The sequence below is a fragment of the Microcaecilia unicolor genome, chromosome 2, assembly GCF_901765095.1.
Source record: "Microcaecilia unicolor chromosome 2, aMicUni1.1, whole genome shotgun sequence".
Classification (NCBI taxonomy): Eukaryota; Metazoa; Chordata; class Amphibia; order Gymnophiona; family Siphonopidae; genus Microcaecilia; species Microcaecilia unicolor.
Window position 1 is genome coordinate 104614749 of NC_044032.1, and position 12923 is coordinate 104627671.

The following is a 12923-nucleotide window of genomic DNA, read 5'->3' on the forward strand; positions in this document are numbered from 1 at the left end:
TAAGGAAAGAAACATAAGCACAGTTAATGCCCTCTACAACTTCTCTACTAATAAATTGAAATACATCAGTTCATAAGAACACAAGAGTAGCCATACTGGGTCAGACCAATGGTCCATCTAGAGCAGTATCCTGTTTCCAACAGTGGCCAAGCCAGGTCACAAGTATCTGGCAGAAACCCAAATCATGGCAACACTCCATGCTACCAATCTCAGGGCATGCAGTTGCTTCCCCAAGTCTGTCTCAATATCAGCCTATGGACTTTTTCTCTAGGAACTTGTCCAAACCTTTTTTTACACCAAGATATGCTAACTGCTGTTATTACATTTTCTGGCAAAGAATTCCAGAGCTTAACTATTAATTGAGTGAAAATATTTCCTCCTATTTGTTTTAAAAGTATTTCCATGTAACTTCCTTGAGTGTCCCCTAGTCTTTGTACTTTTGGAATGAGTAAAAGATTGATTTACTTCTACTCATTCTGCAGCATTCGGGATTTTGTAGACCTCAATCATATCTCCCCTTATCCATCTCTTTTCCAAGCTAAAGAGCCCTCATCTCTTTAGCCTTTCCTCATATGAGAGGAGTTCCACCCCCTTTATCAGTTTGGTTGCTCTTCTTTGAACCTTTTCTAATTCTGCTATATCTTTTTTGAGATACGGTGACCAGAACTGAACGTAGTATTCAAGATGAGGTTGCACCATAGAACAATACAGAGGCATTATAGTATTTTCAGTCTTATTCACCATTCCTTTCCTAATAATTCCTAGCATCCTGTTTGCTTTTTTGGCCACTGCTGCCAAACATTGAGCAGAAGATTTCAGCGTATCTACGACAACTCCTAGATCTTTTTCTTGAGCGCTGACCCCCAAGGTGGACCCTAGCATCAGGTAACTATGATGCAGATTGATCTTTCCAATGTGCATCATCTTGCATTTGTCCACATTACATTTCATCTGCCATTTGGATGCCCAGTCTTGCAATTTCCTAAGGTCTTCCTGCAATATTTCACAGTCTGCACACGCTTTAACAACCTTGAATAGTTTTGTGTCATCTGCAAATTTAATCATCTCACTTGTCGTCCTGATTTCCATATCATTTATAAATATGTTAAATAGCACCGGTCCCAGTACAGATTCCTCCACCCTCCTCCATTGGCAGTTATGTGGGTCCTGGCAATATTCAGTGCAGAGACCCTCATAGCTAAGCAGCCAAAATTAAGACATCTTAAAAGCTGTCCTAAATTCAACTTGATAGCTAAGCGGGCCCTGGCTGAATATTGTCTGGGACTTACATTTAAAAAACCACCAACACGTTTGCCTGTGATCCCACCCATAATGAGGTCAAAAGACCTCCTCCAAACCTGGCCTGACAAAGCAAGATCTCCCCCCTCCCCAACAGATCTATACCCCTCTCCCATCTCTAACTCAGGATAAGCCCCTCCAGTCCTACCTGCAGTCCCTGGTAATCCAGTGGGGCGATGGAGGCAGGAGTGAACACAACTTGATCCTGCCCCTTAGCGGCTGCCTTGACAAGATGGCTGCTGTGACCTCTACAGGCAGCCTTGCAGTACTTTGCACAGGAAGAGTAGCCTAATGGTTAGCTCAGTGGGCTAAGAGCCTAGGGAAGTGGGTTCAGTTCCCACTGTGGCTCCTTCTGATCCTGGGCAAGTCACTTTAACCCTCAATTGCCCCAACTACAAAAACTTAGATTGTGAACCCACTGATGACAGAGAATGAATCTGCATAAATGTAAATTGCTTTGGTTGTATCACAGAAAGGCTGTACTTCAAAAAGCTAATGATGATAATTGCCCACACATGTATGTAATAAAGAGAGAAAGCACTTCTGTTTTTAGGTGTTTCTCAATGGTAATTTTAGGTGTTTATTTAGGGGTGCTATGAGAGTACAAAATACGTGTTTATCAATGTTTTCTGCCATAGGTACAGTTGCTTGGTATCTTTTCCAGTGAAATCAAATATGTACATTTATGCCTCTTAGGTGTGGTCAGCACAACAAAGACACAACAATTGAGTGGAGGACCCAGTACAGGTGAGAAAATAGTGTAGGACATTTTGCAGTGTTTATTGGATAAACATCTATTTTGATGTTTTTTATTCCATCAGGTGTCTTAGCAATGTTTATCAGTTAAAACCTAAAATCAGAAGCCATGCATACATATTAAAAACCATATCTGAGAGAGCGGAACCCTGTGGCAGATTTCTTATAAAATATTCCATTCTGCACCTCCAAAAATCATCTTCTGCCACTGATCTTTAAGATAGACTGGAACCGTTTCAAAACTGTCCTTCCTATGTAAACCTGCTCAGAAGCATCTCATGTCTTACCTTATCATAAACATCTGTAATGTCTACAAATAAAACTAAATATGCTTAAGTGTATTTAGTATAGATATTACTAATGGGTTTGGACTACGACCAGCTCGAAATCCATGTTGACTGGGATCCAACACCTGATACCAATTAATTACTGGGCTAAAGCCAGGCCTGGATCAACCCTGTCCTATGAATCTGGATCCAGTTGGCAGCACATAGATTTATATACACACACACAGGATGTAGCTGTGCTGGCCTAGCCTGAGGAGACACCTCCCGATGATAGCTAATGATATTTGAACTGTCCATCTTGAGTGATCTTTCTGCATAATGCTGGGAGTGGAGGTGATCTCCTAAACCTTGTTCCCTATGTGGAATGGTCTGTATTACCGACTTTTCATTTTACTGTTTTATCAGTACTTTACTACTACTTATCATTTCTATAACGCTACTAGACATACACAGTGCTGTACACTGGACATGAATACACAGTCCCTGCTCGACAGAGCTTACAATATAATTAGGACAAACAAAACAGGACAAATAAGGGATAAGGGAATTACTAAGGTGGAAATGATAAAATGTGGGTACTGAACAAGTGAGTAACAGTTAGGAGTTAAAAGAAGAATCAAAAAGGTGGGCTTTTAGACTAGATTTGAAGATGGCCAGAGATGGAGCTTGATGTACTGGCTCAGGAAGTCTATTCTAGGCAGTCTGGAGCTAGCAGTGGAGGAGAAGGGTGCAGGTAAGAGAGACTTACCCAGTGAACAGAGTTCCTGGGGTGGAGTGTAGGGAGAGATGAGTGGAGAGGTACTGAGGAGCTGCAGAGAGAATGCATTTGTAATTCAATAAGAGGACTTTGAACTGTATGTGGAAACGAATAGGGAGCCAATGAAGTGACTTGAGGAGCTAATATGAGCACAGCGATACTGGTGGAATATAAGTCGTGCAGCAGAATTTTGAACAGATTGAAGGTGAGAGAGATGGCTTAGTGGGAGATCTGTGAGAAGCAAGTTGCAAGAGGTGATAAGAGGTGGATAAGGGTTCTGATAGTGTGCTCAGAAAGGACAAATTTTGGTGATATTATAGAGAAAGAAATGACAGGTTTTAGCAGTCTGTTGAATATGTGCAGAGAAGGGAGGAGTCAAAGATGATCCCAAGGTTATGAGCTGATGAGACAGGGAAGATGAGAGTGTTATCCACAGAAATAGGGAAGATGGGAGGTTGGTTTAGAGGGAAAGATAAGAAGCTCAGTCTTGGTCAGGTTTAGTTTCAGATGGCGGTGAGATATCCAGGCAGCAATGTCAGACAGGCAGGCTGATACTTTGGCCTGGATTTCAGCTGAGATTTCTGGTGTGGAGAGGTAGATCCGGGAGTCATCAGCGTAAAGATACTGAAAACCATGGGATGAGATCAGAGTACCAAGGGAAGAATGATAATGGGATAGAAGTGGAGGAGGATCCACCAGAATATACACTAAAAGTACGATGGGAGAGATAAGAAGAAAATCAGGAAAGAACAGAGCACTGAAATCCAGGTGAGGACAATATCAAGGAGTAGGCGGTGATCAACAGTGTCAAAAGCAGAAGATAGATTTGGAAGAATGAGGACAGAATAGAGACCTTTGGATCTGGCCAGGAACAGGTCATTGGAGACTTTAGCAAGCACTGTTTCAGTTGAATGAAGAGGGCGAAAGCCAGATTGAAGTGGATCAAGAATAGCTTGAGATGAAAGAAAGTCAAGACGAAGGCGGTGAACAGCACGTTTGTATCTTGGATAGGAAAGGGAGGAGGGAGAAGGGGCAATAGTTGGAAGGACAGGTAGGGTCCAATGAAGGTTTTTTGAGTAGTGTGACTACGGCATGTTTGAAGGCGTCAGGAACAGTCGCAGTGGAAAGTGAAAGAATTGAGGATACAACACATAAAAGGGATGACAGTAGGAGAGATAGTGCTAAGTAGATGGGTGGGAATAGGATCACAGAAACAGGTAATCAGTTTGGAGGAGGAAAGAAAATGTGCAGTTTCCTCTTCAGTGATTTCAGAAAAGGAAGAAAAAGAGGCAGGAGTTGATGGAGGGTTGAGAGAATGGACAAAGGGAAGGAGAGATGGAGGTGACTTGGTTAAGAATTCAAGTTTAATCTTGTGAACCTTATCATGAAAGTACTCAGCCTCAGTCTGGGGAGAAAGTGAAGGGGGAATTGGATGTGAACGCAGTTTGAGGAGAGTTTAGTGTGGCAGAGAGACGTCGAGGGTTTGAGCCAAGAGAATTTGTTAATTGGATGTAGGAGTCCTGTTTGGCAAGTGAAAGAGCAGACTAGAAGGAGGTCAGCAAGAATTTGAAATGTCTGAAGTCAGCATAGGCACAGGATTTCAGCCAAAGGCGTTTGGCAGAGCGGGCACAGGAAAGTAGGTAGTGGATTCTAGAGATCAGCCAAGGCTGGGGTTTGGTACAACTTATAGAATGGGGAATGGGAGGAGAGAGTATCCAGAGCAGAGGAGAGAGTAGTATTTTAGGAAGAGACAGCCTCATTGACAGACAGACTTGGATAACATAGTGGTTGAGAAGAGATTTGAAACAGTGGAAGACAGAGTAGAAGGGTCAATAGCCTGAAGATTCCTAAATGTATTGGTTGAGATTGGCCAGGACTGGGGGGGAGGGTGTTTAAGTGTGAAAGTTATCAGATGATGGTCAAAGAGGGGAACAGATGAGACGCAGAAACTGGAGAGTGAGCAGTTGGGAGAAGAAGATAAGCCCAAGAAAGCGGCCATTCTGGTGAGTGGGGGTAGTGGAGCACAGTTGAAGTTTGAAAGAGGATGTTAAAGCGAGAAAAATAGAAGAGTCAGAGGGATCATTAGCATGAATTTTAAAATCCCCAAGAATGAGGGAGACGAAGGTTCAAGAAAGAAGGAAAGCCAGGTGTCAAAGTCAGTAAGAAATGAAGAAAGGGACATCTCGGGGGGGGGGGGGGGGGGGGGTCAATAAATTACTGTTACTTGGAGAGGCAGAGGAGTGAATAGATGGATTGAGTGGACCTCAAAGGAGAAACTGAGGCGGAAGAAGAAACTGAAATCTACAGGAGAGTGAAAGTAGTAGCCTCCATGGCCAACTGGGCGAGGAGTATGGGAGAAAAGGTAACCTCCATGACACAGGGCCGCAGCTCAAGCAGAGTCTTAAGGGTAAAGCCAAGTCTCAGGGCAAGCAGATGGAGAGTATGAGAGATAAAGAGGTCATGGATGTAGGAAAACTTCTTGTAGACAGAGTGGGCATTCCACAGAGTACATGAGAAAGGCAGGGAAGAAGGGTGGGGGGGGGGGGGGGTGGAGGACAGGAACAGAAATTAGACTGGAGACAATATGGTGAGAACTGCATGAATAGGATGAGAGCTGATGTGGAGGACCAGGATTGGGATTGATATCCCTAGCGGAGAGCAAGAAAATACAGAGAAGAGTAGGAGAGGCGTGATGACAGCAACCAAGGCAAGATGTACTCAGAATGGAGATGGTAGAATGGAAGGAAGGAAATGTTGAAGGTTGCGAGCTGAGAAGATGGGAGAAGACAAAAGAGATGGTGAGATGATGAAAGCAGAAGGTGGGCAATATGTTCATGCAATATACGGTGGTTTCAGATGGAGAAAGAGATTGGGAAGGGGCAGTACCAAGAAGAGAAAGTGTACTGGAGCCATAAGAAGTAACAGAGAAAATACAAGTGTATTGAGAAAATGCTTCACGTGTGGCACCTGGAGCAAAGGCCCTGGGAGGATCAGGGTGGACCTGGGAGTCACCCTGGAGAAGGCTGTGAGGAGTCGGTTGATATTGTGTATCTGGATTTTCAAAAGGCGTTTGACAAGGTACCTCATGAAAGGCTACAGAGGAAATTGGAGGGTCATGGGATAGGAGGAAATGTCCTATTGTGGATTAAAAACTGGTTGAAGGATAGGAAACAGAGAGTGGGGTTAAATGGGCAGTATTCACAATGGAGAAGGGTAGTTAGTGGGGTTCCTCAGGGGTCTGTGCTAGGACCGCTGCTTTTTAATATATTTATAAATGATTTAGAGATGGGAGTAACTAGCGAGGTAATTAAATTTGCTGATGACACAAAGTTATTCAAAGTCGTTAACTCGCGACAGGATTGTGAAAAATTACAAGAGGACCTTACGAGACTGGGCAGCTAAATGGCAGATGACGTTTAATGTGAGCAAGTGCAAGGTGATGCATGTGGGAAAAAATAACCCAAATTATAGCTACGTCATGCAAGGTTCCACGTTAGGAGTTACGGACCAAGAAAGGGATCTGGGTGTCGTCGTCGATAACACGCTGAAACCTTCTGCTCAGTGTGCTGCTGCGGCTAGGAAAGCGAATAGAATGTTGGGTATTATTAGGAAAGGTATGGAAAACAGGTGTGAGGATGTTATAATGCCGTTGTATCGCTCCATGGTGCGACCGCACCTTGAGTATTGTGTTCAATTCTGGTCTCCGCATCTCAAGAAAGATATAGTAGAATTGGAAAAGGTGCAGCGAAGGTCGACTAAAATGATAGTGGGGATGGGACGACTTCCCTATGAAGAAAGACTAAGGAGGCTAGGGCTATTCAGTTTGGAGAAGAGACAGCTGAGGGGAGACATGATAGAGGTATATAAAATAATGAGTGGAGTGGAACAGGTGGATGTGAAGCGTCTGTTCACGCTTTCCAAAAATACTAGGACTAGGGGGCATGCGATGAAACTACAGTGTAGTAAATTTAAAACAAATCGGAGAAAATATTTCTTCACCCAACATGTAATTAAACTCTGGAATTCATTGCCGGAAAATGTGGTGAAGGCGGTTAGCTTAGCAGAGTTTAAAAAGGGGTTGGACGGTTTCCTAAAGGCCAAGTCCATAAACCGCTACTAAACGGACTTGGAAAAATCCAAAATCCCAGGAATAACATGTATAGAATGTTTGTACGTTTGGGAAGCTTGCCAGGTGCCCTTGGCCTGGATTGGCCGCTGTCGTGGACAAGATGCTGGGCTCGATGGACCCTTGGTCTTTTCCCAGTATGGCATTACTTATGATAAGCAGATGGCCTGCAAGTCCTCCACAGCACCTGGAAAGCAGCTGGTGGGAGCGCTGGGCACCTCCACCACACACCTCCCAGCCAAGAAAAGGCTTACCACGAGTTAGGCCGAAGCTAGCATTCCTCCCCATGAGGGTCACCTGATCTTAGCCAAAAGGCAACTGGAAGACTTAGGCACCTGGAGCAAAGGTCCTGGGAGGATCGGGGTGGACCCAAAGGCTGTGAAGATATGCAGATAGGCTGCAAGTCCTCCTGATAGAAGCGCTGGGCACGTGGAGCGAAGGCCCTGAGCAAATCCAGTGGTCCTACACCCCGGAGAAGGCTGCAAGGATAAGTCCTCCACAGCACCTGGAAGGCAGCTGGTGCGAGCCCTGGGTGCCTCCACCACGCACCTCCCAGCCAAGAAAAGGCGTTAGGCCGAAGCCAGCATTCCTCCCTGAGGGTCACCTGTTCCCCAAAAGGCACTTGGACCGATCAGGGTGGACCTGGGAGTTGCCCTGAACAAGGCTGTGAGGATATGCAGATGGGCTGCTTTGCTTGGGGGGTAGTAGTCTGTCTTGTTCTGAATCTGCCCTTTTACTTTTTTTTCTCTTGACACACAGTCTCCGTGATTATCTTTATCTGTACACCTTGATACAAACACAATGTACACAAAAAAGGATGCTTATATTTAACTCATCTTTATTGAAAACTACCAGTGTTATATCTCAACATAATATTTAATTCACATCTCTTTACAGAAGTTGAGAATACAGAGAATAATTTATAAAAGCAATTATGACAATATACATGCGTAAAATGCCATTTATAAAATTACCTCCTCCCCCTGTAAAAGTACATGACAGGAAAGTGATTTTTATATGACTTGGCTGTAAATGATCAGGGTGGGTTTTGGGCAGAACGTGGGTTGAGTAATGTGTATATTTTATAAAATACACATATTTATACTTGTCCCTGAGCAGTTTTTCTCAAGCAATTGTATATAGGTGCCTACAGGTCTTTAGAAAATAGGTGTCTAGTTACCCTCCCAGCAAGGTGACCTGTTAAAAAAAATAAGTTTATGTACAGAACACTTTAAGGATAAAGTTCTGTAGCCCACTCTTGTTTTCTGTTGACAATTATAAATTCATTGCTGAATTAGTTTTAATTTTTCTTGGCTTGCCCAGAGCTTTAGCCATTACAAGGCACCATAAAAAACCTTCCATTTTTATTTCCACTTTTTTCAAATTATATCATTAGATGCTGTGATGATCGCAAACAAATTTTAAAAGGAAACTACACCCACAGAGTAAAACATATGTGGCGCCATTTCAGTTTTGTGTAATTTCCCTCTCAATCATGGAGGGCTATTTTTAAATTGATTTTTTTACAAACACAAACCTACCTTTTGTAAATTACTCTCAATGTTACAGACGATACTGGTATCAGGTCTCTCATGAAGTTAAAAATGTTGAGAAAAAAACAAACAATCCAAGCAGTGAAAATTAAAGTCCTAATAACAGTGAATATAGATCAGATGACATGAATATTACAGTAGAAACCTTAACAAAATACTTGAGGTGGGCTAAAAAGGCATGAAGGGTTCCAGGGGCAGTGGCTGCCTTTTGTAGGGGGGGGGGAGGGGAAAAGCAAGATTCACCCCCAACACCACCCCAAGAATAGTACAACTGATTTTAATACCATAATATATTCCATTCATTATTCACATACATGCTATATAATTTTATTAAATACAATAAACTACCATAACATCATACATCAAGTTCATGACTGATCATGATCATACACCTTCTCCAGGCTGCAGGCCTCCCCCTCTCCCCACCAGAACCAAGTTTTCTCCTGCAGGCCTTACCTCCCTCATCTCTCCTGCCTTCTCCAACCCTCCTCCCCCTCAATGTTCTATCCTTCTCCAGCCCTTCCCTTCGCTGACAGACTATATCCTCAGGCAGCTGCTGCAGCATAAGTGTGGGACCCGATGGTGGTCCAGCGCCGATACCAGCAGTGTACTGTAGTAGAAGTGAGGGGTACCGGCGGTGAAAAATTGCAGTGGACAGTAGTGATGCAGTGAAATGGAACGGACTGCAGAGGTGAGTGCTAAACCTGAAAAAGGGTGGGAGCTGGTGAAAGTGCTTTGATTCATGACCAGAAAACAGAGTGCACATAGCAATCAGCGGGTGGTCATGTAAGTTCTGCAGCCTGCTGTTAAAGCAGGGAAAGGAGTAATGGCTGCACTGTGCTATTTTTGGTGGTGCCTGGCTCTCCCTATTCCGATGAAGAGATCGCCTTCAGCTAAAAAAATAAAGTATCGCTAGACCACTAGCTCTAAAAGAGACACTCCTGGTTTATTGGTCATTCTTGTGTATTAAAATGTGTTTCACTGTTCTTCCTCACCAAGGTCCAGACAGTTCCTTCTTTCAAATGGACAGCTACATTAATACATTATAGCTGCTATCAGATGGCCAGAGTTTACAAAATAGTCCCTTGAAACCATTTCTGAGCTTTGAACCATGATTTCAATAATGAAGTAATGGGATGCACACAACAGCATATATGATGTAGCCTATAGATGCAAAATTAGTTTGTTGAGGATTAAAGTTTCAAAATCTCTGGTGACAAAATCATGTATTCTTCTGGTCCACCTATGAGAAGTGGATACCTTCACAGTTAAAGCCATGCAGTAATCTGAAAAATTGAAAACATGAAGTTAATATGGTGAAATTTATTCTTACCTACTAATTTCTTTTCTTTGAATCCTGCTAGACCAGTCCAGATAAAGTTACACGTCCCAACCAGCATGTGAAAGCAAAAAACACTGACATTTCAGGTGACATCAGCAGCAATATAAAGATTGGTGCAGTCCTGGAACTTGCTAGTATACTATTGACAAAGAGGAACTGAAACACTTGAACAACATTACAAATAAACGTCATAGATCAACACTGTAGATCAACCTTCAAACTCCTAGCTCCCTCAGGATTGGGAAACTCAATCTAGAACCAGCAACAAGATAAGACCGAAAGATCCCGAGTCAACAGCTGAAAATGAGTGGAAATATCTCCAGCTGCAGTCTCCCTGACTAGGTCCTGGACTGGTCTAGTAGGAATCAAGTAAAGGCAATTAGCAAGTAAGAGCAAATCTCACCTTCCTTGTCTTCCTTCTAGACCAGTCCAAACAGGTGGGATGTACCAAAGCTTCAAGGCTCTGGGTGGGAGAGATAATGAGCCTGTGACAAAACAGTGGATTTTAAACTGGTAAACTGTATTGATTATTTCTTGAAGTGTATTTCTCTAGTTTGGCCAGAAGGTAGTGCATGTTTATGTTTAAAGTGGAGAACTGCATGGGAGCGGGTATGGCGGGATTCCCTCCAGGTCTGAATAGTAATGGCAAGAGTGGGCAGCTCTGCCTAGTGCCATGCTGAATGGAAAAAACAGGGGTGTGCATGCTATTGACCAGCAGAGAGGCCTGGGGGGGGGGGGGGGGGGAGCGTAAGAATAGCCTATAAGAACCAGCACATGACAACCACCGTATCAGTAACAAATAAAAAGGATCAGTTGACCTGATCAAATGCACGTTCCGCATCTAAACTTGCTAATAATAGGGAATTTTCAAAATCGGTTTGTGAACATTGACCACCAATTGACGCCCTCTGACAACCCAACCTGGTCTTATTCTATCAACTGTGGTAAGAGGAGGGCCAATTGGTCTGCCAAAATTCTAGATAATATTTTCACTTCCATATTTATAAGAGAGATGGGGCGATAGGACCCCAGTAGTGTAACATTCCTTCCTGGTTTGGGTAGTAGGCTAAACATTGGAAAGCTAGTGCCCTTCACTACTGTGTTGTAGTAGTCCAAGAGTGGGCCCACAAGCCGAGTCTGAAGTATTTTGTAGAATTTCCCAGTGTATCCGTCCAGGCCTGGTGCCAAAAAAAAGCTTCAGAGCACGAATGGTTCGCTGCCAGTCTTTCCCGGTCAGTGGCTTATTGAGAGCTTCAATAACCTCTGCTGCAATGACTGCAACTAATTTTGTATTTTAGCCTCCCACTCAGGGCTATCCCTGTCCGCTGTATACAAAGTGGTAAAATGCTGTCTGAAAGCCTCCGCTATGTCCTCTAAGTTGGTTGATACGTGCCTTCCCTGAGTCTGCAAACATGAAATAAAGCGAGATTGTCGAGCATGTTTAGTTATTTGTGCCAAGGTCTGTCCCCAAACCTGAAAAAAATATGTCTGCGGTATAAAAGAGAGTGAGTAGTGCATTCATAGCTCAAACTTAAGGTCTACTCAAGTGGCAGTGAGCGCCTCGAACAAAGTTTGGGTCGGAGCGCATATATAGTGTCTCTTCAAGGCCCGCAACTTATGTTCCAGATCTACTATTCCCTGCACAAGATGTCAGTTTCGGGCACTAGTGTATGCAATAATATCCCTGCCTATGACAGCTTTTGCAGCGGACCAAAAAAAGAATTGGGTCATCTGCAAGTTCTTGTGAGGAAAATAAGACGGAAACCGCCAGTTCGATGCCATGCAATAATGCGGAGCAGCCTCTAAGTCTTTCCAGATTGGAGTTTGATCAGAGATCTCTTCTGGCCCAATAGAGGCGGAAACCACTTGGGGGAAATATTGGGACAACAAAATATAGTCAAGCCTTGAGAGTGTCTGATGTGCACAGGAACTATGTTTAAAATCTTATTCGTCTGGGTGCCAATAGTTGCCAAGGATCTGCTAGATCCAGTGACCTACAAAAGGACTATAATAGGGTGGAACCACCCTTTGTTCTTCCCCGTGAGGAATTTGAGCTATCCAATACAGGATCGTATACAAGATTCATATCCCCCGTCTCCAGTAATGGCATTATGTGAGTATTGCTGACAAATCGAGAGCAATTTGGAATAGAAAGAATGATTAAGTGTAACTGGAGCATAAAGTGCTATCAACATTAAGTTCTGGCAAGTTCTGGCCCTGAAGGTTCAGCTGAAGCCCTACATAATGACTCGCCTGATCCATAAATAGCAGTTTGGTCTGACATGCCAATGATTTACGGAGCAGCACCACCACACCCTCCTTCCTTCCAGCTGCAGGAGAGCAGTAAACCTCCCCCACCCATGAATGCTGTAATTTCAAGTGTTCTTCAGGAGAAAGCCATATTTCCTGTAGACATGCAATATCAGTTTTGTGTTGTTTTATGGCTGAAAGTATTTTTGTGTGTTTGACTGGAGACGTGATTCCCTCTCTATATTCCAAGGGGTTACCCAAATGGAGTGTCCCAGAGACTTAGCCATTCTCAAAATAAGGATGGGATGTAAAAAGAAAATCTATGACTATGAACCCCAGGGTGCCCAGCCCCACCTCAGGTAAACTGACTTTCAACTTGTAATCTAAACTGAGCTCACTAACCCACACACTCCTCACACACACAGCAAACAGATGCACCAATGCCCACCAACATATCAAAAAAAGTCCCCCCAACATAGAGACCTGCACACCATTTTACATCATAAATCTCCCAAACATCTTACAGAATCTCCAAAACATCTCCCTCCCAAAC

At 43.5% G+C, this 12923-nt stretch overlaps 1 protein-coding gene across 1 annotated transcript in view; it reads right to left on the minus strand.

Moving 5' to 3' along the window:
- Positions 1-8052: 8052 nt before the first annotated feature.
- DIMT1 (DIMT1 rRNA methyltransferase and ribosome maturation factor) overlaps positions 8053-12923 on the minus strand; it is a 47519-nt gene continuing 42648 nt past the window's right edge. Inside the window, exon 12 of the mRNA XM_030193170.1 lies at positions 8053-10064. Coding sequence (XP_030049030.1) covers positions 10022-10064 — 43 coding nt within the window. The 3' untranslated portion in view covers positions 8053-10021. The remainder of the gene's footprint in view (positions 10065-12923) is intronic.